The following is a 27,604-nucleotide window of genomic DNA, read 5'->3' as shown; positions in this document are numbered from 1 at the left end:
TCTAGGAAAAAATACCTAACACTATATGTTAGCTGCCTGGAGGCAGAGAAATGTACGATTCCACAGAATTTACTCCCAGAATTCTCTTCTGTAATCTAAATTTTTATTTCATGGGTGTCCTTCTGAGTCTGTCAGAAAATCACCATTAACGTTTCCAGGGCATTGTGCATTTTGGCATGTTCATTAACAAAAAAATCCAAACCAAACAAAAAACAAAAAACAAACAAAAAAAAACAACAAAAAAACCCTGGATTTTTTTCTACTACTGGTGCTTTTTTAATCAGATAATTTAGAGGGTTGAATTATCATAAGATCAGTAAGACTCTATTTTGCTATTTAACTAACAATTATGCACTGTTTTTGCTTTGTAATTTGAAAACGAACTTGTCAAGAGCTGTCAGATCACTGCAATATATTCAAGTACACTTCTGTAAAAGGTTTTTGTTGCAGAAATAAAACTATTTTCTACTCCCTAAGTAGGCCCATCTGCAATCCTGCCTACCTTCTGATTTTGAAATCATACAGAGAACAGCATTTCCTGAAAAGACAACAAAATATTTTATCACAGTCTCTAGAATTTCTTTCCACAAATACAGAGCAGTTTTTCTAACTTTTTCTTATGACAAACTTTTGAACTGCTTGGTCAGGATTTCCAGACAGCAACACAGATGGGTTTGAGGAATAGCTTTCCCAAACAGACAATCCACTAGAAACTGAACCTGGCTCAAAATACACACATTTGTGCAAAGCAGTTCCTGGTACTGCAGCTCACAGTCAGAGATCATTCTCACAACCTCAGCTTTCAGGTCAGTATATTCATGAAGCTCCAAAAAGGCCAAAATAACTTCTGTTCTCTGAACTTCACAGACAGCAATATTTATATTTTAATATGCATGCCAGTAGCTACAACACAACAGACACGCAGAGCCAAACTAGATACTAAAATTTATTTTTTCTTTCCCTCCATGGCCCAAATCCCCAACTCTTCAGACCAAGATTTACATCTTGTAAATAAGACTTTAGTCTGCCAAAGAGCAAATGCAAAAGCATTTTCTCCTATGATTTAGTTACAACATATCCAACTAAAAATAATGTTTAGGTAACAAATTTCATTCAATATATCACAGAAATAATTATTTAGATATGTTTAGACCCAAAATTACTTTGAGTCTATATTTATCTACCTCAATAGTGGTTATGAGGTATATAGAATTATTTAAAACATAAAGCCACTCAAATCCCTCAGTATTTTAGAAAATCATTTGTTATTGAAATATCATCAGGAACAACTTTGTGACTGGTACCTGTAAACAATGAAGTTTTATTCACTTGCCCATGATTCAATGCGCCACACTTCTATTTTTATCCAACCACGAATTCTGGGTTTTGGTCCTTTCTATCCTTTCAAGTCTTGTATGGTGCAGACTAATCACAGAATTGTAAGAACCACTGTTTCAAACCTATGTGCTTAAAGTTAAATAAACACTACAAATTTCTTTTATCAATGCAGTATGTAAATAAGGACACGAACACATGGTTACCTGATGGAGTTGTACTGCCCAAGCATTTCTGCAGGGTCTCAGAGACCTTGCACACAGCATCTCCACTGACCCACCTGCCAGTCAGTGGCACTGGTGACATTCCTGCAGACACCAGAGGGGGTGAAAATCCACACCTACCCAAAAACAATCAACAAAGCTGCTTGTCTTCCCCTCCAGCCCCAACCCTGCAAACCCAAAACTTTCAGATCTCATTCACACAGCAGAAGAAAGGCTCCAGACACCACAAGCAGAGAAAGCATCTATCAGGATGCCTTTGGCATTTCCTCTGTAAAATAAGTTCAAGAGGAGAAAATCTGCTTCACTTAAATGAATGCTGAGATAACCATGACCTTGAATACATCTGGACTTATCTTACTTCCTCCATTTGGACCATTTAATCACTACTGAGAATACAGTGAGGAAAACAGACAATTCAGGAGATACATAATTCTTAAACAGACAAAAGGTAGAACAGAATGTTGCCCTCTTTTTAAGTCCTCAGAAGGTGAGGAAAAGGAAAGTAATCAACCAAACTCAACTGCTGGAGCTAAAGGGATGTGAAGCATGGCTCTCTCCTCTTCCCTATAAGATTAAGAAATCCATTAGGACTTCTGATATTCAAACACACCACTCAATTTCAGGGCCTGAAGAAATGTCTGATGGATTCTATGCAAATAATGACAAAACCCTGTCTTGATTATCAACACCAGCATCTTCTCCACTATTCCCTACGACCCATTTAGAGGGTTCCCTCACAACATGGAAAAATTTCCATGGCTTCAATCTCTTATATGGCATATGCATGAGAAAAATACCATAAATTCTTCCAGTGAAGTCACAAGAAACAAATTAAAATTGGTCAAATCCCTATAAACATCTGTTGGTTTACCTGTTTTTATTACCCTCTTACTTTTAATTTTGAAGGTCAGCTGAGAATATAAAAATAAGGTCTAAAAGAAATGGTTCTTTTCACAGTCAGCACTAGTTATCCACTGCCCTGTGTTCACACAACTTCAACTTTTAGTTATGTGCTGCGAGGGCCTCAGTGCCTCACTTTAATAGACAAAAATGGGATCAGGTTATGAGTAACTTTTTCAGAAGCTTCTTACAAAACTCTGACTCCAAACATATTGGTTCCAGCTGTTCACAAAGTTTTAGTACACAAGGGTCAGGAAATGTCCTACTTGGATTATTTTTTTCTTTATGATTCATGGTGGAGGTGATTAGCTAGCAGATGAATTTTTCTTGGACACTATTTCTACCTTCCATCTGAGTTGATCAGTTCCCATGGAAGAAAAGGCAGGACAAATAACCACACTAATTGCCAGAGTTCAGAAAGTTGACCTTTTACAATCTCAAAACTAATGTGTATCCAGGAAATCCTGCCAGACAGTCAGTGTTTGCAGATGGTTGGGAAATGTGATCATTTGCCATGAAAAACAGATGAAAAGCAGGAGCTGGTTAAAAGACCAGGTCTTTCCTCAAACAAAACATTTCCAAAATAAAGAAACGATGTCTCAAAGCTGACAGTTGACCTGAGTTTAGGAAGGGTGACAGTTCTGCTCTGGTGCTTTCTGCACATGAGAATTTAAAAATGAGACCAGAATTTCAAGTAAGATTTAGCTGAACATAAGGAATTTCTGTCACTTCTGACACTGCAGTAATATTCCAATCAAACACAGTCTATTTGAAAAGAGATATTTTTAAGTACAAATGTGGACAAGGAAGACATCCCTTGAGCTCAGAATAATGTATAAAAGTATCAGATGTTTAGCAATGTAGGTGCATCTTACTGATTTCTAATGGGGTGCAAGGAACACGTGTCTGAGGATTCCTGGTATGAGAAGATGGGCAGAAGTCACAGGAATACACTGTGCTGTGTTCAAAAGGAATAATGCCATGAAATGGAGGCAGCACAAATTACACATATTACACATATTATTAGCAAGTCAGATGCAGCCCCTAAATCTATTTATTGAGGAATGCAAGAGAGTGACTGATCAGGCAAAGTTTAGCCTAGACATTTAACCTGGCTAACATACAATTTTGACTGGGGAGCAGTGTGGGATATGTGTGTGTGTATGGAGAGGCTGGAGAAAAATGGCAGCTACTCTCAGAAAAGGTGTCTTTTTTTAATACTAAAATGTTATATCACAGCTACAAAAAATGCTGACACTGACTGAAAAATACAGTTTAAAAGGCAGTGTCCTAATTAAGCTGTAAAACTTCCTAATACACCATTTAAAATCTGGTGCCTAAAATCTCTTTTTTAAAATGTAGTAGGAATTAAATATTTCAGACCAGTTTCTTATCTGAAAAACAGTCTCCCTGTAGTTCAACTGGACTTCTTATTAAAGAAATGCAGAATTATTTAACAAAAACATAATATCCTGAGCTGGAAGGGACCCATGAGGATTATCCAGTCCAACTCCTGACTCCACTCAGGGCAACCTAAAAGTTAAACCAGTATCTGAGAGACATCCAAACACTTTTTGACCAACAAGGGGCTTGGAACCACTTCCCTGGGGAGCTTGTTCTAGTGTTTGATCATCCTCTCAGTGAAGAGCTTTAGCCTGATGTCCAGTTTGAGCTTCCCCAGCACAGCTTTCTGCCAGCCCCTCGTGTCCATCCCCAGGGGATGGGGAGAAGCACCCAGCACCTCCCTCTGCTCCCCCCGTGAAGAACTCACAGCCATCTGAGGTCACCCCCAGCCCCCTCCTCTCCAAGCTGCACAAATCCAGTACGTCTGCCCTCCTTTACAATTTCACATCATAAGTATTTTTCTGGAGTATATTTTATTATTATTCAAAGTCTTAAAATCCTTTATGGTTTTTCGAAAGAGGGGAAAGACTTCATAACATCCGAAGTCAAACAGTGAAAATGAAGTGAAAATGAACCTCTGACCAGAAAAAAAAACAAAACACTAGGAGGGAAAAGAAGCTTTGTAAAAATGTAAATTAAGATATGACCTGCAAGGTATTCTCTCATCTTAATAAGATTCTGTGATGTTTTATTGGTATACTGAGTTCAGCAGAGAGTAATAAAGCAGTCCTATTAAAAAATTTAGCTTGTAAAATTTAACTCTATGTTGACAGTTTCATAATTCACATTAATGAAAGTAATTAGATTATTACCTGAGTACTAAGAGCAATCATCCTCTATTTTTGTTTTCAATTCAGTCTACATTAGCCAAAAGAAAATCAGAGTCTTTTTTCTTAGCTAAACTGAACTGGGACTGAAGCTACACATCAGATGCCCCTAAAGGCACAACTCCAGCACAGCTGAAGTCAGAGGTGCTGGCACTGCTGTGACAGAGCTCGCACAGAGAACAGCTCGGTGCTGCTCCCCTGTCTCGCTGCCAGGGCCAGGCCAGAGCAGGAGCAGGAGGTTCCAGCCCTGCTCTGCACGGTGCAGCAGGAACAGGAGCAGGAGCAGGAGCAGGAGAGCAGGAGCAGGAGCAGGAGAGCAGGAGCAGGAGCAGGAGAGCAGGAGCAGGAGCAGGAGCAGGAGCAGGAGCAGGAGAGCAGGAGCAGGAGCAGGAGCAGGAGCAGGAGCAGGAGCAGGAGCAGGAGAGCAGGAGCAGGAGAGCAGGAGCAGGAGAGCAGGAGCAGGAGCAGGAGAGCAGGAGCAGGAACAGGAGCAGGAGCAGGAGCAGGAGAGCAGGAGCAGGAGCAGGAGCAGGAGAGCAGGAGCAGGAGCAGGAGCAGGAGCAGGAGAGCAGGAGCAGGAGGAGCAGGAGCAGGAGCAGGAGGAGCAGGAACAGGAGCAGGAACAGGAGCAGGAGAGCAGGAGCAGGAGCAGGAGCAGGAGAGCAGGAGCAGGAGCAGGAGCAGGAGAGCAGGAGCAGGAGCAGGAGAGCAGGAGCAGGAGCAGGAGCAGGAGCAGGAGCAGGAGCAGGAGCAGGAGAGCAGGAGCAGGAGCAGGAGCAGGAGCAGGAGCAGGAGCAGGAGCAGGAGAGCAGGAGCAGGAGAGCAGGAGCAGGAGAGCAGGAGCAGGAACAGGAGCAGGAGCAGGAGCAGGAGAGCAGGAGCAGGAGCAGGAGAGCAGGAGCAGGAGCAGGAGCAGGAGCAGGAGCAGGAGAGCAGGAGCAGGAGCAGGAGCAGGAGCAGGAGAGCAGGAGCAGGAGCAGGAGCAGGAGAGCAGGAGCAGGAGCAGGAGCAGGAGCAGGAGAGCAGGAGCAGGAGCAGGAGCAGGAGCAGGAGAGCAGGAGCAGGAGCAGGAGCAGGAGAGCAGGAGAGCAGGAGCAGGAGGTTCCAGCCCCACTCTCCACGGTGCAGCAGGAGCAGGAATGGAGAGCAGGAATGGAGAGCAGGAATGGAGAGCAGGAATGGAGAGCAGGAATGGAGAGCAGGAATGGAGAGCAGGAATGGAGAGCAGGAATGGAGAGCAGGAATGGAGAGCAGGAATGGAGAGCAGGCCGGGCAGCAGCTCCCTGAGGAGCCTCAGGAACCCCGAGGCCAAGAGACCCCAAAGAGAAGGGCAGAAATTACCTTCTACATTTCCCTTAAAACCTGCTCTCATCTTACTCATCCACTGGGTTCAACCACTATACCTGCTTTGGTTTTATTTATTTCCAATGCCACGGTATTTTCCAATACCTAAGATATTGTTTACCTGTTATTTTCATGGAAGTTTCTGTCTGTCAGTGCTTACACTAAGTCCTGTCAAAACAAAGGGGTCAAAATAAAGGTTGCACAGGGAACTAAAAACTGGACCAAATTAAGCAGCGGGAGGTATGCCATTTACCAGCCCTGGATTTAAATTTGCAGCCCCTTTTCATGGCACAGTTAACCCAGATATCTGAGGTTTGACCTCATACAGAAAAGAAAGGCCTAACCAGCTGTGAACTGAAGAACAACTGTGTATGCCTCACCTATGCTTAAAGTCATCATCCTCTTGATTTAGATTACTTTAAATAATAAGCATGAAGTGAAAGTACAATTAAATCTCTGCAAGATGTATTTAGGCCTAGCAGAGATGACCTGGCAGGTCAAGACTCTTGCATATGCCATCTGGAATTACACTATCAAAGGAATAGTTATTCAAATGTCTCAAAGAAATAATTCAATTGCAAACTGCAAACTCTCAGGAGCTAACATTAAATAAATTTCTTAAAAACATGTGGTTTATATAAAATGTCACATATAAATAAAATTTTACAAACTGACATAGCTTTGTCTCTAAGACCCTGTGGTGAAACACCTTTGCAGCTTTTCCTTTTGATACAACTGCTGCAAACTGAGTGACTAGAAAACATTTCCCTCTGCCAGCACCTAAAACACAACCCACAACAGGGACCTGCGCAACACAGTGAGGAAAAATTCAGGTCTGTATCAGGCAGAATTATTGTAGTGACATGTTCTTTCCATATGGCCCCAAGAGGAATTTTAGTTCAGACTTTTCTTCTCTGCTGTTCCTAGTACAGTCATCAAGAAAAAAACACCAATTATGACAGAGGCATTGCTGATGGTTCTGCACTTCACAGGTGCTTTATAAATACAGTCAAGATTATCTTTCCACACAGTATTTTACTTATCTGCAGAAGCCAAAACTGAACTTCACATATTTTCAACAGAGCTATTTCATTACAGTTCTGAGGAAGTTCACCTCCTATCTGTCACTGAACAAAAGTGCAAGAATAACAGAAGTCTTTTAGCTTGACTTTTCCTCAGGATGCATCCCTCTGTCATGGGTATTAAAACAGGAAGGACTAACCTTTAAGTTTTCACAATGCCTTTGCTAAGGGAATAATTTTTTCAATAATTTATAATTTTTATATTTACTGCAACAGTAAAGAACCCCCAGGGAGAAAAGAAGAGTAACAAAGGTACTGGATGGAGGACCAGATTATTCACAGCAAGGTCAAGACTAGCACCAGCAATACAGCACAGCATCAACACCTCGCCACTGAGTTATCACCTGGGATTGCATGTACTTAGAACCAGAATCCCACTGCAGTGATCACTGTGCTGTGGGAAGTTTAATGCTCCACATCCCTTTCAACATGTAGTCATTCTGCTTTTTACAGGTGCAAAATGTCCATGGATATTTTCAGCACCCAAGAAAGTCGTAATAACAGATCTGCATGCAAATCTGAGAATAATCTGCCCTGAGGTTCAATCATTTCTATTGAAAAAAAAAAAAAAAAAAGAGCCATACTTTGTAACCTGATTATGAATATGCAGGACTTTTCAATCTATTAAAATTAATTGGAACATTTTATCCATTAATCTTGTCATTCCATTTTTAAAAAGTCTTCACCTGATACATGCCAGAAAGAATTGCTAACTTCTGTCTCCCCATTTGGTCTTTTCTCTTGCTTTGGAAAGTACTTAGTTGTGGTCAAAATCTGTGTCAGAGCCAGAGCAGCAATACTGAACATGGGCACAGAAAACATCACTCACAAAGGTGCAGAGGCTTTCAAAACACACGCTGCTGTGCTAAAGCTGCTTTCATCTGAAGTTTTCACATGAGTAGGTGCTTTTTGAGTTTTGGGGTGTTTTTTAAGAAGATCATCTTAAGTTGTTCTTCACATGAAGTTCAGATAATAGGAGAAAAACAGTAAAACTGTAATATCCCCTTAGAATCAAACAAAAAGTCACTACCAGTTTGCTTTATACCCTTAGAAATTACAATTTAAGTAACACTATGCATTTCTTTTCCAGTCTGTCTACTTCACAGCTTCCTGGTTTTTTAGAAAAATGAATCAGACATTTGTTTCTCTAAGATAAAAAAAGACCACTGAAAATATTGTTCTAGTAGAAGCCATCCTGACAGAAAAAGGAAATGTTCATGAGACAATATCCTCAGTAGAATGCATGCTTTTAGTAAAGCAAACCAGGCAGTACCTCAAAAAGACTCAAATAAATGCAAACACATGTCTGTATCTGCAGGAAACGTAGCTCAAAATGGAAACTGACAGTGCTCCTGTGTCTTAACTGCATCCCAGTTTGTTTTATCTGCAAACTTGTGCTTCTCTTTGACCCTTCATTCTCCAACCCTTTGTTACAAGAAAGATCTGTCATAATTGCTAAAAAAAGACCATTTGGAAACCTTAAAATTTAAAGAGTGTTTTGAGCAGTGTTTGACCATAAACCTACAGCTTGAACACCAGAATCATTCCAATGCCTAAACTTTGGCAATTATTTGACCAGAGAATAAACACAGGAGTTGCTTTCTGGAATGTACAGCAGCAGAAACCACTTTTGTTGCCATAGACTGCTCAATCATTTCCATGCTGCAATACAAAACAGGGGCCTGCCATGGCAGCACGACACTTCATCCAGATGTTTGGCAATGGAACATCATGGCAAAATTTGCCAAATAATTCACAAGATATATAACTACACAGAATTTATGTAATCTAAGTCAGATCTTCTCTCTGTCCTCAAAGAAAGACTACCACAGAAAGAAAATAATAATGTGAATTATCCAGTCACTGCAGATAACTGCTTAAAATAATATTTCTTCATGTATTTGGGTGACATTAGCATGGTTAATATCAAGAGCTATTTTTTAATTAACAACTAATGGACTAGAATTTCTAAGGTTTTTATAAAGTTACAAATCTCAAACCAGGATCCCTCCTAGCTTTGAAAAAGTATGTTCTACAACATACATACCTTCACTGACTAGTGTCACTGCTGAATCTTTAACAAAACCTTCATTTCTTTTACATATCAATGATTTACCATTGTGCTTTCAGTAAGCTGTAAACAGTCTCACTAGAAATCTCATTTACTCTAGTTACTAAGTTTTACATTGTCTGCTGTCTTGCAGTAGCATAATTTCATTGATTTTCGATTTCCATGAAGTCTTCCAGTAACAGACAAAAATCAAAATGCCAACTATAAAACATGAATAAAGAAGTAGAGCCCTCCATCGCCTCTAATAAAAAGTAAGCTTTATCTAGTATTATAACCTACTATTGGTAATGTCAGTGCTGACAGTGATGGCAGCACCTGTGAAAATACCATCCTGTGACTGGAAAAGTCTTCATCAAAGGAATGGCTGTCAAAGCATTACAGCAGGTGTATCCTCTGCAGTGTGAAGGGATGCTAAGAATCACTGTACCCCTCCTGCTGGCAAGGCTGTCATGTCAACTAGAGTTGTAGGTTGCAGAGAAAACACATTTACTCAAAACGAAAATGTGGCCCACAATTTTCACATTAACTTCACTCACATCAAACCCTCAGTTTTGACATGTGCAGATACAATTCAGCCTGTTTTATACCTTTAGAAACTACATTTTAAGTAACAGTAGGCATTTCTTTTCATCATCTTCTCTTCATCATTCATTTTGTTTCATTTGCAAAAAATATCTTCCCAATCTCTGAAGCAAAAGCACTTATATTTCTGTTTAAACATATGCAATAGAATAAATAAAATATGAAATGGGAAATGCAGTATCAAAACCAAATGTAAAATAAAAAAGAAACCTTTTGTGAAGAATTCCCACACTAAATTCTGCTTGTCAGCTCCAAAAGGCTGACCTTCTCTACATTCCCCACAGAGCTGCAGGGTGATGCCCACAGGCTGCACTGACTTACTGATGCAAATGCTCTTTGTTTGAGTCCAGAGACACCAAATGTAGGTGAGGGCACTGGCAGCAAAGATGGGCATCCACAGACAGACAGAACTGCCTGTGTGCTCTCAGATAAACCATATGGAGCACATGTCAAAATTAGAAAAGCTGTTTTTGTCCAAACAGTCTGACTAAGCAGACAATCAAAAGCCTTTCTCAAATAGCAATCACTTCTACTCCTGAAGCATTTGAAAATACAGGATTTTAAGAAACTTCTAAAAACAACTTTTGTATTTCTACCTTAAGATTATAAAAGGCTGCTTCAGCAAACAAACAATACCCAACAGTTCCATTTTGGTGGTTTTTTTCTTTCATTCTTTTTGAAAAAAAGGCAACTTACAACCCACATCAGCCAGATGATTTTATCAGGTGAAGAGACCTTTGGAAATGTGGTCTGAAAAATCTAACAGACTCCAGCTGGGGAAGGTGCCTTCCTTGTATATTCCTCTGTGTGTTCTATCTCCAAAAGTGTTTGGGGAGTTGCTGTAGTTTCTACAAACTATAGCTAGCTTTTGTAAACAAGCTGGCAGCAGAAATGTATTTAAAGAGCAATCTGTATTCTTTTCAGGGATTTTGAACTGCAGGCAGGAATCAATCAGGAATCACCAGCAACTGCCTATGATATTTTGGTGACTGAAGTCTGAGCTGATCCATGGGAACACAAAAGGGTGTAAGCTTGCATTGTATGAAACAACTTGCATGAAGCAATATTTAAGGTTTATTACTGTACACTGCCTGTTTCAATACACAGAAGTTTTTTCATGGACAAGAACAGATGCTGAAATGAAGCCCAGAAAAGAAGGCACAGAGAAATGACGTGATTTCCGAAGAGCCACGCTCGGCAGCACAACAGGAACTGCGCTGCTGTTTCCTTCAGCCCAGGTCAGCTTCCCAATGATTCCTACTTCCTTCTGCTCAGATGCTGCTGTACTCAGGGGCTTCACAGTGCCAGTGAGGACTAAGAAAATACATCCATCAAGAGGTTTTGAGAACTTCTTTAAAAGCCCACTCAAAATTTAAGGCTCACAGTTCAAACACTACTTTTGGTTTGGAAACAAGACACTTTAATACAGCTCCAATTGCCTGACCGAGGACTATTAATTCATTTTGTAATGCTTACCCCTTTGCTCACCAATCCATCATTGAAAAACAGGAACATAGAACATTTAATTAAAAAAAAAAAACAAAACAGGAGATGGACTAGGAAAATTGATCACAGGTAGGAAAAAAATTATTACTTGTGGTAGAAGAAAAAAGTCAAATGTATCATGGAAGCATCCTGCTATTCTCAAACCTGGAAGACTGTCAGAATAATGCATCCAAAACTTATCAGGGACAAATCAATACCTAATAAACAAAAAGGAGCATTTTGACCATGCAAACAGTGAGGGGTCAGCAGACATATGATCAGAGAAACAAGTCAGTGCAGGAATAGCTGTGTCTGAACTTGCAGCTCTGTTAATACTGTGCTTGTGCTGTGACTGCTGATGCACACGCTGTGAACCATGAGGGCACACGAGCCAACTCCTCTTTCACAGCTCCCTTTATACTGCATTATTTTCTGGTGACACTTGAAGCAATTTCCAGTTTTAATACAATACATTCTGCTCAATTCTCTTAGCAAGTCTTTATCTGTCTTTGCAATGCAGCTTCCATCACATCTGTCTTTAAAACAGTCATAGGTAGAGAAAACTGCAGGTGTTTTGTTCTCAAATTTTCCATTCTTGAACAGTTCTTTAAGTCTAGACTTTGAGTTAATCAAAGAAAAAGAAAAAGATCCACAAACAGACGAACAAACCCCAAATACCTCCACCCTACATCTTGGGGACCTCTCTCTCCCTAAATGAAGAGGGAAAATGCCACAAGTTTGTATGTTGAAATTCAGCCCATGTGACATTTTCTTTGGATTTAATTGCTTTGATACAATTTGTATCTGCCAATCAAGAGAAGGCCCTGAGCACTGAACACTGTTACAAAGATGTTCTTGTCCTGTAATAGACCCAACATCAAAAAGACAGAATTTTCAACTTCAGCTAAAGCATCCAAAAGGAAACAAGCCAAAGTCCAACCACTGACTCTTCCAACATTATCTGAAGGAGTGAACAGCAAAAACCTGGAAATAAAGACTTTACAGATTCTGTATTGTCCAGCCCGTTCAAAATTGAACACATTCATAACCTTCAGAAGCAGACAGCTCTCCACACTGCCATTTGCTAATTATGGAGTGAAGATGGTCAGGCAGACCAGCTTTTAGATGCTACAGCACCCCACAAACATGTAAAAAAATCCATTAATGCACAAATACTCCAGGACTTTGGGTTTAACACTATTACTAAAGGACTAAGTTAAGACAAATTTCATTAAACCAGTAATTCCATGTGCACATTATTAATTTATTATCTTGAAAGTGTATGTAAATCCAATATATCAAATTCTACATCAACACAGTAGTTTGTACAGGACAGTTATCACTGATTCCTTAAATAATTTAGAAATTCATACACCAAAATTCAAATTCAGCTTCTAGACAGCCCTTTACAAAAAGTTTCTTAAATATTTCCTCAAAGGAAACCCTTCTTGTAAATACTTCTAGGGTCAGTGCAGTCTTGCTTAAAGCTTTCTTCACTGATACTTTACAGTCCAATCTAAAATGTAGCTTGTATCTTAACTTAGAAAACTCAGTAGGAGAGGGAACTGGATCACATCCTCTCGAGCAAATTGGAAGTGTCCCTGAATTATTCCACATCTGCTTCTGCCCTCAGATTTTATTAAGCTCCACATTAACCACCAAGTTCTTTTAAGCAGCTGATGACATGATTTTTACATTCTAAAAAACACAGAATCATGGAAAGACACCATCTTGAACCAGAAAATGAATAAATACCAGCCTTCATCAGAAACTCTGTAGCTGTTTCTACTGCCAAATTCAGAGAAGAAAGAGTAGCTCATGGATCCTTGGTATTTTTTTAAGTGGAACTCCAACATAATCATCATTAAATCAGCACTTGAGGAGCAATCAGACAGATCACTAATGCTGTCAATTACAGCTTGAAAATTTAGTTTTGATGTGTGCATTCCAATCTCTAAGTATCTCTAAAATTAGTTATAAATGTGAGCTACAGTTGAATTTATGACAAATAAACTTCAGTGGTGTATCACAGCTTTCCTGCCTGTTAAGAACTCTTTAGTGCACTCAACAATTTTGGATAAAAGCCACTGGCAGTAATACATCTTGGTACTGTCTAGCATGTTATAATTTATTTTTCATAAAGGGATGCTGGCAAGAGGAACAGTTCAGGCTCTGAGTCCCACAGGAATAACCACTGGAAACTGGAGAAAAAAAATTCCCTTAAGGTGTGGACTAAACGCTTCAAATCTCTATGAATCTGTGAAACATCTCTCTCTACTGCCCAACACCAAAGCCAGCAGGGATGCACGGCCTCTTGCCTTGCACCATCTGCACAGACCAAGGAAAGCCAAAGCCACTTGAGCCCCCCTTGCAGGACATCCATCACACCCAGGTGTGACCGTGGTGGTACCTGTGGGACAGCAGCACAGACAGCTGGTACAAAGCTGCCAGTGCTTCCCACATCCTCACCAGAACCCAACCCAGTTACCTCCTCAAGCACTGCCCATCTCCTCCCCCACTTCCAGCTGTGTAACTTCAGTCCCAAGATAGAAAAGTTTTCCTATGATGAATGCTGTATAGCACCAAGCACAACACCAATGTAAAATAACAACAGTTTCTACAGAATTAACACAAATGCTTTTCAAGGAAAGACTGTATTAGAAAATCACTTCAGCAGTTCAGCTATCTTAGTACTATTTGTTTTGTCATGCTCAGGAAAAAAGCTTTTCATTGTATTTGTATTACTTTTTATAGTATTTATATTACTGTTCTGCTGTCCTGCTGAACATGCCTAGTTATATAAAACTGGTCATGTGCTAAATCAAGCTCTATTCCAATAGAAACGAGTAAGAAAAAGTCTGACTATTTCAAGTAAATGAAATATTGTAGGTAATTAGTCTCCTTACCCCTGACCAGAACTTGGTGGCAAACATGTCCTGGTATGGCAAACGTTTACTGGAACATTTTAAAAATAACAGTGATAAAGATAACAGTGGCAAAAGTTCCACAAATCTGTTTATGAGAGTCTGACCAAGAAGCTCTCTACACATACTGAGAAAATACAAAACCCTCAGTCTTCATTTAAAATATGAGGCTGTACCACCTAAACCCAAACTGATGTAAAGTAGTACTTGAAACATTCATTTTAGAGAATATATATCCATAGCCCAGCAAGTAGATCAATATGCAACTGACATTCCCAACTCATAGGCATAACAGCAGGCAGTTGGCCTGTCTGTACAGAAATGCTTTTTATCAGAAATAAATCACACTTACATTTTTTTCCACACATGCTCACACAGAAAAATGCTTCAGATAACACTGCTGCAAGTGTGTGTTCATTAGCCTGTTTTCCATTCCTCACTTGTGCAGTTTGGTATTTAATTACAGGGTGGAGTGGTCCCCAGGCTACTTATGTTTCTTCCAGTCACAGCCAGAAAATTTCTGCAGGAACTGACATGCAGGAGTGCAACTGCTTCAAGTTGTAGCTGGTTCCCTGTCAACAAGGTTAGCTCACTGTTCATTGAAACTCACACTAGTACTTGTTAAATAATTACTGAGAATATGCTTTAATACAACAAATTGCATTCTAAGCTTCAACAGATAACAAAGGCTTTAATAGAACTGAATTTGACTATTTACTTTTAATTGGTTTCTCAATTTTTTCTTTGCTAAGGCCAAGAAACAATATTTATCATTATGCTAGAAAGCACTGGCTTCCTTTTTTTCCTTTAATATAGGGAAATGTAACCCTAGTTTGATCAAATATGATTTTTAGCATATCACCTCAAATCCTCTATTATTTTATTACACAAAGCTTTAAATGCTGCTTTCCATAATCAATCTTAAACTGAATTTTCACCTGAAGAATATTACATCTTTAAAATACTATAATTCATATGTGAGCATTTTATAGTTAAATATTACCCCCCAAAGCATTGAGGTGTAACAAAATACATTAAAGGTATAAAGGAATGCATTATTCCAATTTATTTTTATATAAACAAGAGAAGATCTATTGCAGAGATAAAACTGGGGAAACAAAACAAATATTAACTTAGGTAACAAAATTACATACGCAATGAATATTGTATTTTATATTAAAAAGGATATTGTTAATCAGAGAATTACTGTTGACAGGATTTTGAAAAAAAAAAGATTTAAAATCACTTCAAGTTTTTTTCCTTTGCTTTTCAGTTACTAAAGGCCTTGAATTTTTGGCATAAGCAACAAAAATCCATTGACTTGGAAAACTCTGTCTCTAGGTCAGAAAAGCACGACAGGAAGGTGAAACCATACGAGCTCATTTTGATATTAGTCAAAAAACACAGAGCAAAGATTATATTATGCAATTTTTAGCCAGAGGTATCTGAAAACACCCCCTGGACCAAACCCTAGCAAGAATTTATACTGAATAATTATTTATGAATGGTCTTTTACAATGCTCCTGTCAGTCAGCTACTTCTCTGTAGCTTGTTCTAATTGAGAAAAATACATGCAAAGCGTAGAGACATGAGATCTTCTCATTTAGGTGATAAATCAGATTAATAACAAACTTCTAAGTTTGTACCCTGGGATACATGCACACAGTATCATAAACAATATACTGTGACATACAGAAAGGTATTTACATGCTTTGCTGGTAGCTCAGAGTGTGACAAAAGACAAAAAATCTAAACTCTGTGGAGTCATTCGGAGACTGGGCTCTTGAGTAATCCATTAGATTCCAAACCCACGAGGCAAAGAAATCATTATACAATCAAGTAAATTATTACTTTTTTCACTTTTCCAAACAGTTTTGTCTCTTTTCCCCCTCACATATTGTCTATATGACATTTATGATAGCTGAAAGCCCACACATGGCTCAATGTGAACTCGAGATTTTATTCTTCTGACCAAGAAGGCTGCAGTGATCAATTAAATGATGTCCTGGAGCCCTGACAGTTTAACTTTCTCAATATCCTCAGGCACATGCTTCATCAGTAAATGCTTTATTTCATCAGCAAACGTTTAATGTTATTTAACAAGTTAATGCAGTATTATTTAGTTTGCAGTGAATCTGTAGCCGACTTACAGAATCTACCAAAATAAGGCACTGCTCCCTTACCACTTATTACAGCTATTACATATTTTCAGGCCTATTAAACGGCTTTGAATCAAATGTCAGATGTCATAAATAAAACGCTCTGGCTAAAACGACTGGCCAGAAGAGACACCGACACTTGTGTTACCACACTTGTCAAAGCCCGGCACTGGAGCAAGGCGGGCTCCTGCCGTGTCCCCGCAGACGGGGATGCTCGGGGAGCTTCCACCCATCCACAGCCCCTTCTACCTCGCACAGGTCACGGACACGCACAGCTCTGCTACCACGTTCCAGAATAACTGCAAAAATTCCTGGAATAACTGTTTCTTAATTTATTTTCAAAAAAATTAAGTTTCAGAATCTTGAACGTGTGGCCAAGCAGAAAAGAAATGCGTTATCAACATGTAGGGCAGGACTTCTGCCCGGCTCCGGGAGCGCCCCAGGCTCTCCCTCGCCTCTCTCTTCCCGTAGGGAAGGGTTTTCTCCACCGGAATGTCGCGTACACCTCGGACCCGGAGGCCACCCCGCCTTCGCACGGCGCAGCTCCCACCCGGCGAGCCCCGCGGATCCCCGGCCGGAGCCCCGCGGATCCCCGGCCGGAGCCCCGCCGCACTCACTTGAGGAAGTAGCGCTGCCCGGTCTGCGTGAGCGCCATCTCCCAGCCCGGCGGCAGCGGCCGCTCGTCCGTGCCATCGCAGGAGCGCTGCCGGAGGTGGCCGTGCTGCGGCGCCGCGGCCGCGCCGGGCAGCGAGGCTGGCGAGGAGTGCGAGCGGCCGTGCACGGGCGCCAGGCGCGGCGGGGGCCCGCCCGAATCCGTGCTCGACTGCCTCGAGTGCGAGCCCGAGTCGGGTTCCCTGAAGAAGGACTCGGGCAGGATCTTCTTCCGCCAGGAGCTGGGCCTGGGGTTCATCACCGCGTTGAAGAGCGCCTCCAACTCCGTGTCCAGGTCCTGCGTGACGTGGATTACCTGCTGCCCCGGCGGCGGGGCCGCGGCCGCGGGGTTCATTGTCCGCCCCTCTGGCCCGACGGCGGGCGCAGCCGTCCCGGGGCGGGCGGTGGCCGGGGCCGGCCCCGCTGCCGGGCCGCCGCCGAGGACGTGGCCTCTGGAGCGAGCGGGCTCGCCGGGAGCAGAGCAGGCGAGGCGGACGGACGGAGCCTCTGCGCCCCCGCCAGCCGCGCCGCTGTCCCGGGCGGGCGGGGCGGCCCCGGGCAGCGCGGCGCCCTCCCCCCGGCCGGGCAGCGCCGGGACGGGGGCAGCGCCGGGACGGGGGCAGCGCCGGGACGGGGGCAGCGCCGGGACGGGGGCAGCGCCGGGACGGGGGCAGCGCCGGCAGCTCCAGCCCGGCCCCCGCGCCGCCCCGCCCGCAGTTATGCAACTGCTGCGGAAACTTTGGGCACGGGACGGCCCTCGGGGCCGGGGCAGGGCGGCCATCGGAGCCCGCCCCGCCCTCGCCCCCTCTCGCGTCGCCCCGCAGTGCCGTTCTCTGCCGGGCTGTGCCGTTCTCTGCCGGGCTGTGCCGTTCTCTGCCGGGCTGTGCCGTTCTCTGCCGGGCAGTGCCGTTCTCTGCCGGGCTGTGCCGTTCTCTGCCGGGCTGTGCCGTTCTCTGCCGGGGCAGTGCCTGCTCTCTGCCGGGGCTGTGCCGTTCTCTGCCGGGGCAGTGCCGTTCTCTGCCGGGGCTGTGCCGTTCTCTGCCGGGGCAGTGCCGTTCTCTGCCGGGGCAGTGCCTGCTCTCTGCCGGGCTGTGCCGTTCTCTGCCGGGGCAGTGCCTGCTCTCTGCCGGGGCTGTGCCGTTCTCTGCCGGGGCAATGCCGTTCTCTGCCGGGGCTGTGCCGTTCTCTGCCGGGGCAGTGCCGTTCTCTGCCGGGGCTGTGCCGTTCTCTACCGGGGCTGTGCCGTTCTCTGCCGGGGCTGTGCCGTTCTCTGCCGGGGCTGTGCCGTTCTCTGCCGGGGCTGTGCCGTTCTCTGCCGGGGCTGTGCCTGCTCTCTGCGCCGCCGGGGCCCGCCCGGAGCGGCTGTCCCCGTCCAGCCCCAGCGCGTGGTGCCCGGGGAACCTTCGGAGCGCTTTGTCTCATGAGCTTTGCTCCAGAAGCGTTGTTCAGAAAGTTAATGGGTGATGATAATTTCTGGAAGCAAAATTGTGCTTAAATTAGTCCACGTACAAATTTAATTGCATAGTTTAGTGATGCTATGGCGATGGGGAGGAATGAAGCATTTGTCGTGACATGGACAGCAACCACCTCGCTGTGGTTTGGATAAGGTTTGGCTCTTTGCTGGCAAGTATGAGTCCAGAGCTCTATCTTAACTCCTTCCAGCTCACTGTCCATAGGGGTAGTTTCAAATGCAGGCGTGATGCTTTGTGCAACTCTGCTGACTGCCCATTCAGTCTCTTGTCTTTGGTTTAGCCTATACTAGAAACCAGAGCTGTCATCAAAATGCATACCTGAGGTTTTCTATAATTAATAAATACAATTGTTGTTTTAATCTTGTCCCCTTTCTTGGTGCACTTGGAATAACTTTTGAATAGCGATGTGACCAAAAATAGTTTAAGTTCAGTAGCTTTGTTTATAAAGAATAATATTGTTCACTTTCCAGCTTATGTGTTGGTTTTTACAGAGGGAAGCATCCAGTATTTTTATGACTACACACACAGATATCACACACTAGCTAAACAAACACATTATTTTATTTAGCATTTTATTTTTATTATTTTAGTAATGCATTTTATTATTTTATTTCTGTGTTTTAGACTCTAAGCTATGGTGATAAGAATATACCCTCCTCAGTAATCAGAATCTACACTTAGAAAAGCCTTAAGTAATTTTTTTCTGAACTTTATTCCTTATTTCTTTAAAAGATGCATAAACTTCTCTAAACTGCATTTGGCTTCTCTAGTGGTGAATGTGGGCCTGACCAAACCATCTTTGTCCCTCAAATCAGTTACATAAAATGTTGGTTATGCAGATTCTCAGAGTTGCAGTTTAAGCCTGTACAGGAACTACAGCTAGCTCTGTGAAACAGATCCTATGCATTTCCTGATGGCTTTGCTTCAACAAATATTCCTTGTAAGTTACATTTCACCACATTTCCTGTTCATAGTTCCATTGGCTTGGCAGATCTCCTCCTTGAGGTTTGTTTTGTTCTTCTTTGTTTTTGTGAGGGTCTGAGGGTTTTGTTGTTATTGTTTTGAGGGTTTTTAATTTTTTGTTATTTTCCCAACATCTGCTGTATTTCTGGTCAGGAAACCCAGTACTCCTGAGACTTGTTTATATTTCCCTTCCCAGAGAATGCTGGTACCATTCTTTACTGCTTTGTACTGGATTCCTTGCTGCAACAAGCTCAAAGAGCAGTGCTAATCACAGCACCTGCTCCAGGGCTATGCAGACATTACGTATCTTTTTTCTTTCCTGCAATAGCCTTATTTAAATCCTTTGCATATGAGATTCTGAGGGTGTGTGCATGTGGTTGTTGCACAGATAATGATCTGAACATGAACACTTTTTCATACAGCCTTTAAAAGAGCTTTTTTTGCTTCCAGGGCTCTGTATCTTTGAGTAAACACAAACCACACACTCTCTACCTGTTCCATTCCTTTCCAGGCAACATGTCCATTCAAGGGAAGGCTCTGACAGTCTCATGCATGGGGCCATCTCATCTATGATAATTAAACCACTTTCATAAGCCTGGCATCTTATGCGTGAGTATGTACACATCTGTCTTAAACCTAAGCCACATTTATTACAATTAGAACCATCTTCTTCAACAAGATGTATTTCAGCTGCACTTTTTACTGAATAATACAATTATCTGCTATTGTACCACTTGGTGTAGGCTAAAGTGTTTTTCTCCAATAATTAGGAAGTGATTAGAACCATAGGTATAAATTTTCATAGTATTGTTGTCACTAGTCTTTGTTTAGAAATAGTAACTTCCTTCTTTGGACAAAAAAATATGACCACCAGCTTTCAGGGCAAGTGACTCAAAATGCTCAAGTCTGTGGAAGACGAGGACACTTCCATCACAATGGGGCTGGATTAAGTGATAAAGGAGCCAAATCACAAATGTGATATAGAAAGCTCCTTATCATTATTTCTTTGTTCTCACTGCAAGATTGTACATTGTAAAAAATAAGGCAATAACATTATTTTATCTCAATTTCACATGGTGTTCAAATGGTTTTGAATAGCACAGAGGTTTTGTGTTCATCTGAAGGATTTATAAAGCCCAGTACTTTGAATATACCCTATTTGTTGTTGATTTTCTAGCAGCAAGTTCAATCTCTACTTCAATGAAAACCTAAACAGCTCAGAAGAAGTACACTTTTAAAGGTACCCTTATATGATGAGCATCTAATGAGTTAAAGAAATAATGCCACATGTAATTTTTAATCTAGATCCATCACTGCTCTATGTCAAAGCTCTTAATAAAATAACATTTTTCTGAGAAAACCTACATAGGTGAAGCAGCATGTGTGATGTCTGTTATAAAATAACACTTCAGGGTCTCTGGGCAAGCCTTATTCTTTCTGAGTAACCAACAGACCAGTGCACAGCACAGCCTGGCATGGTTCTTTCTCTGCTTTGGGTTTGCTCTGTGCAAGGAGACTCCAAGCAGGCAGTAACTACAGCTGGGTGCTCCATGACCATCTGTGAACAGCCACACAGAACAGAAAACTTCTGTTCCTCTGAACTATATGGCAGTGGAGAACAAAGAACACAATGGAACAGTAGTAAATTTAAAAAAACCTATTAAAAATAAAATGGGTTAAAAGCAGCAACCAAACTTTTTAGTAGCTTGTGAAAAATGCTTTGTAGTCTCCTTGTCATGTTCAAGGGTTTCTATAAAGCAAGTGCAAATTACAGAAGATGCGTTAAATTTAGCTTAACATGCCACCTTTAATTTGGGAGTTTACAATAAAATCAAAGTGTGCATCCAAGGGTGAATTCCTATTTTACCAGTATCTCTGGGTGATTGACACATGTGCCTTTTCACTCCCCAGCCTCAGCTGCTGTACAGAGGCACCGACAGCCAGAGCTGGTTGCTGTGCAGGCACACTCACTAGCGGGGCTTAAGTGCTAAGCCCGCAGGAGCTGCCCTGGATGCTGTGAAGACAGAGAAGTGAGAACTTGCAGAGGTGTAGACCAGTTCCAACCTCACCTAAAGGCAAATCTTCCTTTCCAATAATTAAGCCCAATTCCTGCCGCTGAGCAGCTGCTTTTCCAGGCTCAGTACTTCCCCCAGTACAAACTGAAAGGTACAATTTAAAAGTAAGATGCTTGGTGTAAAGGATCTTTCTCCTTCCCTCTCTCCTTGAGTCTGTTTGTGGATCACTGCCAGCATTTCAGTTTCTCTCAGTTTCATCCAGCTTCAAAGCTTACCTTTGATCATCTTTAGCTGAGGTAATTTTTTGTAAAGGAAACAAAACCATTCAGCGTTGCAGCTTTTCCTTTTTCACTGCGCAAAAGAACATGCAGGCTCTCCAGAGACATTCTGCATTCTCAACATCTGCTTTCAACTGACCATTTTACTCAGAATCCCTAAGGAAAACCCTGAACACTCTCAGTTAGCACATGCTTCAGGATATGAGCCATGTGTAGACTGCCAGCACTTACCATGATGCCAATCAGCTCTATAGCAGCTGGATTTTTATTTAAAACATTCTAAGAGAAAAAAAGGTAAATATGTTCAGATTCATCAGGCACTAGTGAGACAACAGAAGAAGCTTCTAGGATTTGTATCTAAAACTCCTGCTTTGCTGCCCTCAGTTCCAGACTATGGCTGTAGTGAGGAGAGACAGAATGAGGGAAGCCACTCACCTATGTATGAGCTAATCTTGTTTTTCATCTGAAAACAGAGATCAATTACATGAAAAATACTAATCAAAAATCAAAAGCAGTAATATTTGATCACATTTAGTTACCATGAACTATATATGAAGATGGTTCTATGAAAAAGATCACCACATATAAATGTGCAAAGCTGGCAGCTGAGGACATTTGGCCAGTAAATACTGGCTCAAGATCCTGGCACAGGAAAACAGTTCATCTGATCCAGATGTTTATTTTTCCTCAAAATGTATTTGTGAGCAATGTTTTGAGTTGTTTTACAAACTGCTTAGTAAGAGAGCAGAGAGGAGTTGAGGTTATTTCATGTTGCGCACTATTCTTCTACAGTGGTTCATCTTCATCTCCCCCAACGCCTGCTCCAGTTGCTGGATAAGGTGGAGAAGGGTAGCAGGGTCAGTTTGCAACACCTGGGCAGTTTGATCTTCATTTTGGTTAAGATGTAGCTTCATAGTCACAGCAGGCTTGATCTGTTGCCTCAAACTTCTGCTTGCAAGCTGCAGGTGGGGTTCAGTGGGACAGGAACAGGAAATTGGTAACATGGTTATCAATGTTTGTTCTTAACAGTTCTCATCAGGCTTGTAGAACCTGCCTGCATGACTGTTCAGAAACCTGTTTCATCCACATTAAAGATGTGGTTGAAAAAACAAGCTGCTATTGTGTTTTAAAATTAAGGAATACTAACCCACTTTAATCAATGCTTTCATAATATTTCTGAAAATAAGGTGATAATCAAGACCAAATATGTTCAGTATATGTTAATGTTTTAAAAATACCAATAGAGCCATTAATTAAATTTTCATCAGGCAATAAGTACTTTGCATCACTGCATATACTGTTCATCTCTCAACTGGCTGGCTGTGGGACACTAACAAAGTCATGTCAGTTTTAAATACATTAAGTACTGCTGTCTCAATTATTTTTACATTGTTTAGTGGGTTTTTATTATGTAAAAAAATGTGAAGGAAAAGATGGAATACTAAAAACATCAGGGAAGTCACCTGCACATCCAGTCTCCACTCCAGACTGTGGTAGCTGGGAAGCCTGGGTGCTAGCTCTCCAAGAATGCTCCTGATCTCTTTCCTGTTGTCAAGGTACAGCTGGAGCAAAGATTTGTTCAATTCATCTGAGAATCCCAAAACATGAATGGAATCTTGAAAGTCAACCTCAGAAATCTAGAAATAACAAATTAGGCCAGGTAATCATCATTATTTCTTGAAAAGCAAATAAAACTGTAACTAAACATCACATATACTATGGTACAGCTATTCTCCTGCAGGAATGTTCAAGTACAATTCTACATCTTGGACAAAACAAATATCCAGGTTTACAAGGATCTACAGATGCTGATATATTACTGCAGATTTTATGAATTTCAAGAACAGTTTTTTTAAAGAACATTCAACCTCCTCACATGTAAGCCTTCACATCAAAGACCAAAACACAGCATGGGGGAGCACCTCAGTTGTGTTACAAGGCACAACATGCTGTGTGAATACATTTGTTAGGGTGCTACTGTGCCACTGATAATCAGACTACAAACGCCCAGCAGTGATCTGCACATGAGCAGCACAAGCCACAATACTCAGGCTCCTCTCCCAAAGGCAGGAGAAGCTTCACAAGCTTTTGTGCTTACTGTAGCAGCCTGGCCCAGCACTGGGGAAGCTGCTAGTGTCTCCACAGAAAATGCCATTGTACCTCTCCAATGCACCACCCTGCAGACACAGTTTGTAACCAACCACATTCTACCACAGTACACAGTAACCTGTAGGTCAAGACATTAAAATTTCGAGCTATCTTTACACCAGTATTTTTAGAGGGCTAAGCATCCAGAAGACATCTCGAGTGTATCCCCAAATTCCTTATGAAAAGGTATACTTGCCATAAGCTTGGAACTCTCAGTAAGAAGATACACTAGTCCTTCTACCCCATGCTGAATGGTGTCAATGCCAATGTTCAGCTTTCCTTTAAAGGAAGCACAAAGTGCCTTTTACTTGCTAACTGCCGCAGCAGTGAGACTTCAAGATACAAAATTTTAGTATGCAAAATATGCTTAGGGGAAAAAAAATTAAAAAAAAAGTTTCACACCCTTCAAATAACAACATCCAGCATGTTAAAGACCCCCCTCAAAACAAACCATCAGAAGCAAAAAACTAAGAAAAACACAAAATAATTTCTCATGGAATGGTACAGAGAAGGGTTTGTGTCCGAAAAGAGATTCCTCTTTCCTCTTTACACTGAGCACGAAGCGCCGACCCCCGCGGTGCTGGAGCTCCATGCCGCACAGCGGTGCACCGGGGACTCGGGGATCGTTCGTGGCCGGCGCAGAGCCCACCGTGTTCCTGCCCTCCTGCCGCGAAATCACCGCGGCCCGGCCCGGTCCCCCCGCTCCCCGGCCCTGTCCCTCCGCTCTCCGGCCCGGTCCCCCCGCTCCCCGGCCCTGTCCCTCCGCTCTCCGGCCCGGTCCCCCCGCACCCCGGCCCTGTCCCTCCGCTCTCCGGCCCTGTCCCTCCGCTCTCCGGCCGTGTCCCTCCGCTCTCCGGCCCGGTCTCCCCGCTCCCCGGCCCGGTCCCTCCGCTCTCCGGCCCTGTCCCTCCGCTCCCCCGGCCCGGTCCCCCCGCTCCCCGGCCCTGTCCCTCCGCTCTCCGGCCCGGTCCCCCGCTCTCCGGCCGGTCCCCCCCGCTCTCCGGCCCTGTCCCTCCGCTCTCCGGCCCTGTCCCTCCGCTCTCCGGCCCGGTCTCCCCGCTCTCCGGCCCGGTCCCTCCGCTCTCCGGCCCGGTCTCCCCGCTCCCCGGCCCGGTCTCCCCGCTCCCCGGCCCGGTCTCCCCGCTCCCCGGCCCGGTCTCCCCGCTCTCCGGCCCGGTCTCCCCGCTCTCCGGCCCTGTCCCTCCGCTCCCCGGCCCGGTCCCCCCGCTCTCCGGCCCGGTCTCCCCGCTCCCCGGCCCGGTCTCCCCGCTCTCCGGCCCGGTCCCTCCGCTCCCCGGCCCGGTCTCCCCGCTCCCCGGCCCGGTCCCCCCGCTCTCCGGCCCGGTCTCCCCGCTCCCCGCGGCCCGGTTCTCACTGGCGGCGGTCTCGCAGGCCCGCGGTGCCGCTCCCCGCCGCAGCTGCTCCAGCGCCAGGCGCCCCAGCTCGCCAAGGGCTGTAAGGACAGAGAGAGAAGAGACCCGGCTGCAGCCCCGGCTCGGCTCGGTTCTCCCGGCCGCGGACCCGCCGCGGCCCCGACCTGCGCCGCCGGCCCGCGGCAAACAGCCGAGGTGTGCCCGGTGCTCCGCCGACAGCACCAGCAGCATCCCCGCGGCTCCGCCAGCACCGGCCGGGAAGGGGCGGCGACCCGCAGGCGCCTGCGCGGGGCCCAGGCCGCGGGGACACCCTGGGACACCGTGGGACATCCTGGACACCCTGTGAGACACCCTGGCACACCCTGGATACCCTGTGAGACACCCTGGCACACCCTGGATACCCTGTGAGACACCCTGGATACCCTGTGGGACACCCTGGACACCCTGTGAGACACCCTGGATACCCTGTGAGACACCCTGGATACCCTGTGAGACACCCTGGACACCCTGTGAGACACCCTGGACACCCTGTGAGACACCCTGGATACCCTGTGAGACACCCTGGACACCCTGGACACCCTGTGAGACACCCTGGACACCCTGTGAGACACCCTGGATACCCTGTGAGACACCCTGGACACCCTGTGAGACACCCTGGATACCCTGTGAGACACCCTGGACACCCTGGACACCCTGTGAGACACCCTGGACACCCTGTGAGACACCCTGGATACCCTGTGAGACACCCTGGATACCCTGTGAGACACCCTGGACACCCTGTGAGACACCCTGGACACCCTGGCGTGCGGCAGCTCCGAGCCGTGTCCCGGGGCAGCGGGGCTGGGAGCTGCCCGGGCAGCTACGGGGGAGAGCGCCCGAGGGGCTGCACCGGGGACGGACGCAGTGACGATTCTCCCCAAGTGCGCGTCGCTGCAACGAAACCATTCTTCTATCTTACAGACCTGTGCTGAAGTGAGGTAACAGATTAATTCTGCGTTTCCTTTCCTTCCTGATGATTCTGTTATTCCACCTTCCAGCAGCAGTTCAAGCCCGCTCCCATGTACAGGCCCGGTAATGTGGAGATCTCGCTGTAATGTGTCACCCAGACGCTGATGCTGCTGCCCTGGCACAGCATTTCTTACCACAGAAAAATGCGTGTTCCTTGTTCAGTGAAGTCAACAACAACAACAACCAATGAAACAACCCCTCCCCCCGCCAAGGTTCTGAGTTATTAAAATTATAACAACTTCTCGTAGCTGTTCGTCCTTTAAGAGATAGTTCCTTTTGTTAAACCCAAAGGCTGGACAACTTTTGAGGTGTTTTTTGGTTTTTTTAATAACAGAATGTCTGGAAACTGTGAGTAGAAAAATATCTTAATTTTAATTTTAATTAATCTTAATCTTAATTTTGTCATTTGTCATTTTGTCACCATGTGGAAGCACTAGCTTTTGCTCAGAACATGCTGCACTTTTATGCAAGACTGGCAGTCATGGATACAGGCCATCCCCGTGACTGAAGTAAGCTTCTTTATATGGAGTAAATTACACTATTAAAATGTTATCAAGTTTAACCTTCAGACTCTGAATACAAATTCCAGAATCATACATGCAGATGCAGTGTTTCAGTAAGATTCCCAGAAATGCTCTGCGTTTCAGCATCTTTTTTTTTTTCAATTTAAAAATTTATAAATTGCTGTAGATATATTTACATGGGAATATTTGCAATGTTATGGCTGGGAAATACAACAAATTCCTGTGAAGCTGGTGGGAGTCCTTACCCTCAGGTTATTTGTCTCCGCCTCTCTCGACCAAGAGTTTGGCTTTGCTGTTTAGGACAAGACATCCTCCAGCCCTATGAACTCCACATACACATCCATACATCAGTGGAATTACAGGCATGTACTGCCTCCTGCCCTCGCAGGACGTGTGCCCCCGCCGTGCCCCAGCCGTGCCCCAGATATGCCCCAGATGTGTCCCAGATGTGCCCCAGCCGTGCCCCAGATGTGCCCCAGCCGTGCCCCAGCCGTGCCCCAGATATGCCCCAGATGTGTCCCAGATGTGCCCCAGCCGTGCCCCAGATGTGCCCCAGCCGTGCCCCAGCCGTGCCCCAGCCGTGCCCCAGATGTGCCCCAGCCATGCCCCAGATGTGCCCCAGCCGTGCCCCAGCTGTGCCCCAGCTGTGCCCCAGCCGTGCCCCAGCCGTGCCCCAGATGTGCCCCAGATGTGCCCCAGATGTGCCCCAGCTGTGCCCCAGCCGTGCCCCAGATGTGCCCCAGCCGTGCCCCAGATGTGCCCCAGCCGTGCCCCAGCCGTGCCCCAGATGTGCCCCAGCTGTGCCCCAGCCGTGCCCCAGCCGTGCCCCAGATGT

The 27,604-nt window shown here is 44.3% G+C and overlaps 2 protein-coding genes across 2 annotated transcripts in view; both read right to left on the bottom strand.

The window, feature by feature from the left end:
- WWTR1 (WW domain containing transcription regulator 1) overlaps nucleotides 1–17,376 on the bottom strand; it is a 46,509-nt gene extending 29,133 nt beyond the window's left edge. Inside the window, exon 1 of the mRNA XM_014254415.2 lies at nucleotides 16,955–17,376. Coding sequence (XP_014109890.1) covers nucleotides 16,955–17,343 — 389 coding nt within the window. The 5' untranslated portion in view covers nucleotides 17,344–17,376. The remainder of the gene's footprint in view (nucleotides 1–16,954) is intronic.
- Nucleotides 17,377–22,154: 4,778 nt separating this feature from the next.
- On the bottom strand, nucleotides 22,155–25,524 carry COMMD2 (COMM domain containing 2). The gene is made up of 5 exons (XM_088061211.1): nucleotides 25,402–25,524; nucleotides 25,240–25,317; nucleotides 24,061–24,143; nucleotides 23,180–23,353; nucleotides 22,155–22,675 (listed from the first exon to the last, which is right to left on the bottom strand). Exons 1-5 carry the CDS (start codon nucleotides 25,466–25,468, stop codon nucleotides 22,478–22,480), a joined length of 600 nt encoding a protein of 199 aa, XP_087917337.1. The 5' UTR covers nucleotides 25,469–25,524; the 3' UTR covers nucleotides 22,155–22,477.
- Between the last annotated feature and the right edge of the window lie 2,080 nt (nucleotides 25,525–27,604).

This window comes from Pseudopodoces humilis, chromosome 11, assembly GCF_049639895.1.
Source record: "Pseudopodoces humilis isolate 2021_Gansu_Grassland_sample_001 chromosome 11, ASM4963989v1, whole genome shotgun sequence".
Taxonomy (NCBI): domain Eukaryota; kingdom Metazoa; phylum Chordata; class Aves; order Passeriformes; family Paridae; genus Pseudopodoces; species Pseudopodoces humilis.
This window is presented reverse-complemented; position numbering and strand designations above follow the sequence as displayed.

Excerpts from the sequence above, each read along its gene's own strand:
- COMMD2 (XM_088061211.1), bottom strand. The coding sequence starts at position 25,468 with ATGCTGCTGGTGCTGTCGGCGGAGCACCGGGCACACCTCGGCTGTTTG. Across the intron at positions 24,144-25,239 it reads GGCCTGCGAGACCGCCGCCA|GAAAGCTGAACATTGGCATT; the intron begins GTGAGAACCGGG and ends CTTCCTTTAAAG. Across the intron at positions 22,676-23,179 it reads AGTGGAGACTGGATGTGCAG|CTTGCAAGCAGAAGTTTGAG; the intron begins GTGACTTCCCTG and ends CCCCACCTGCAG.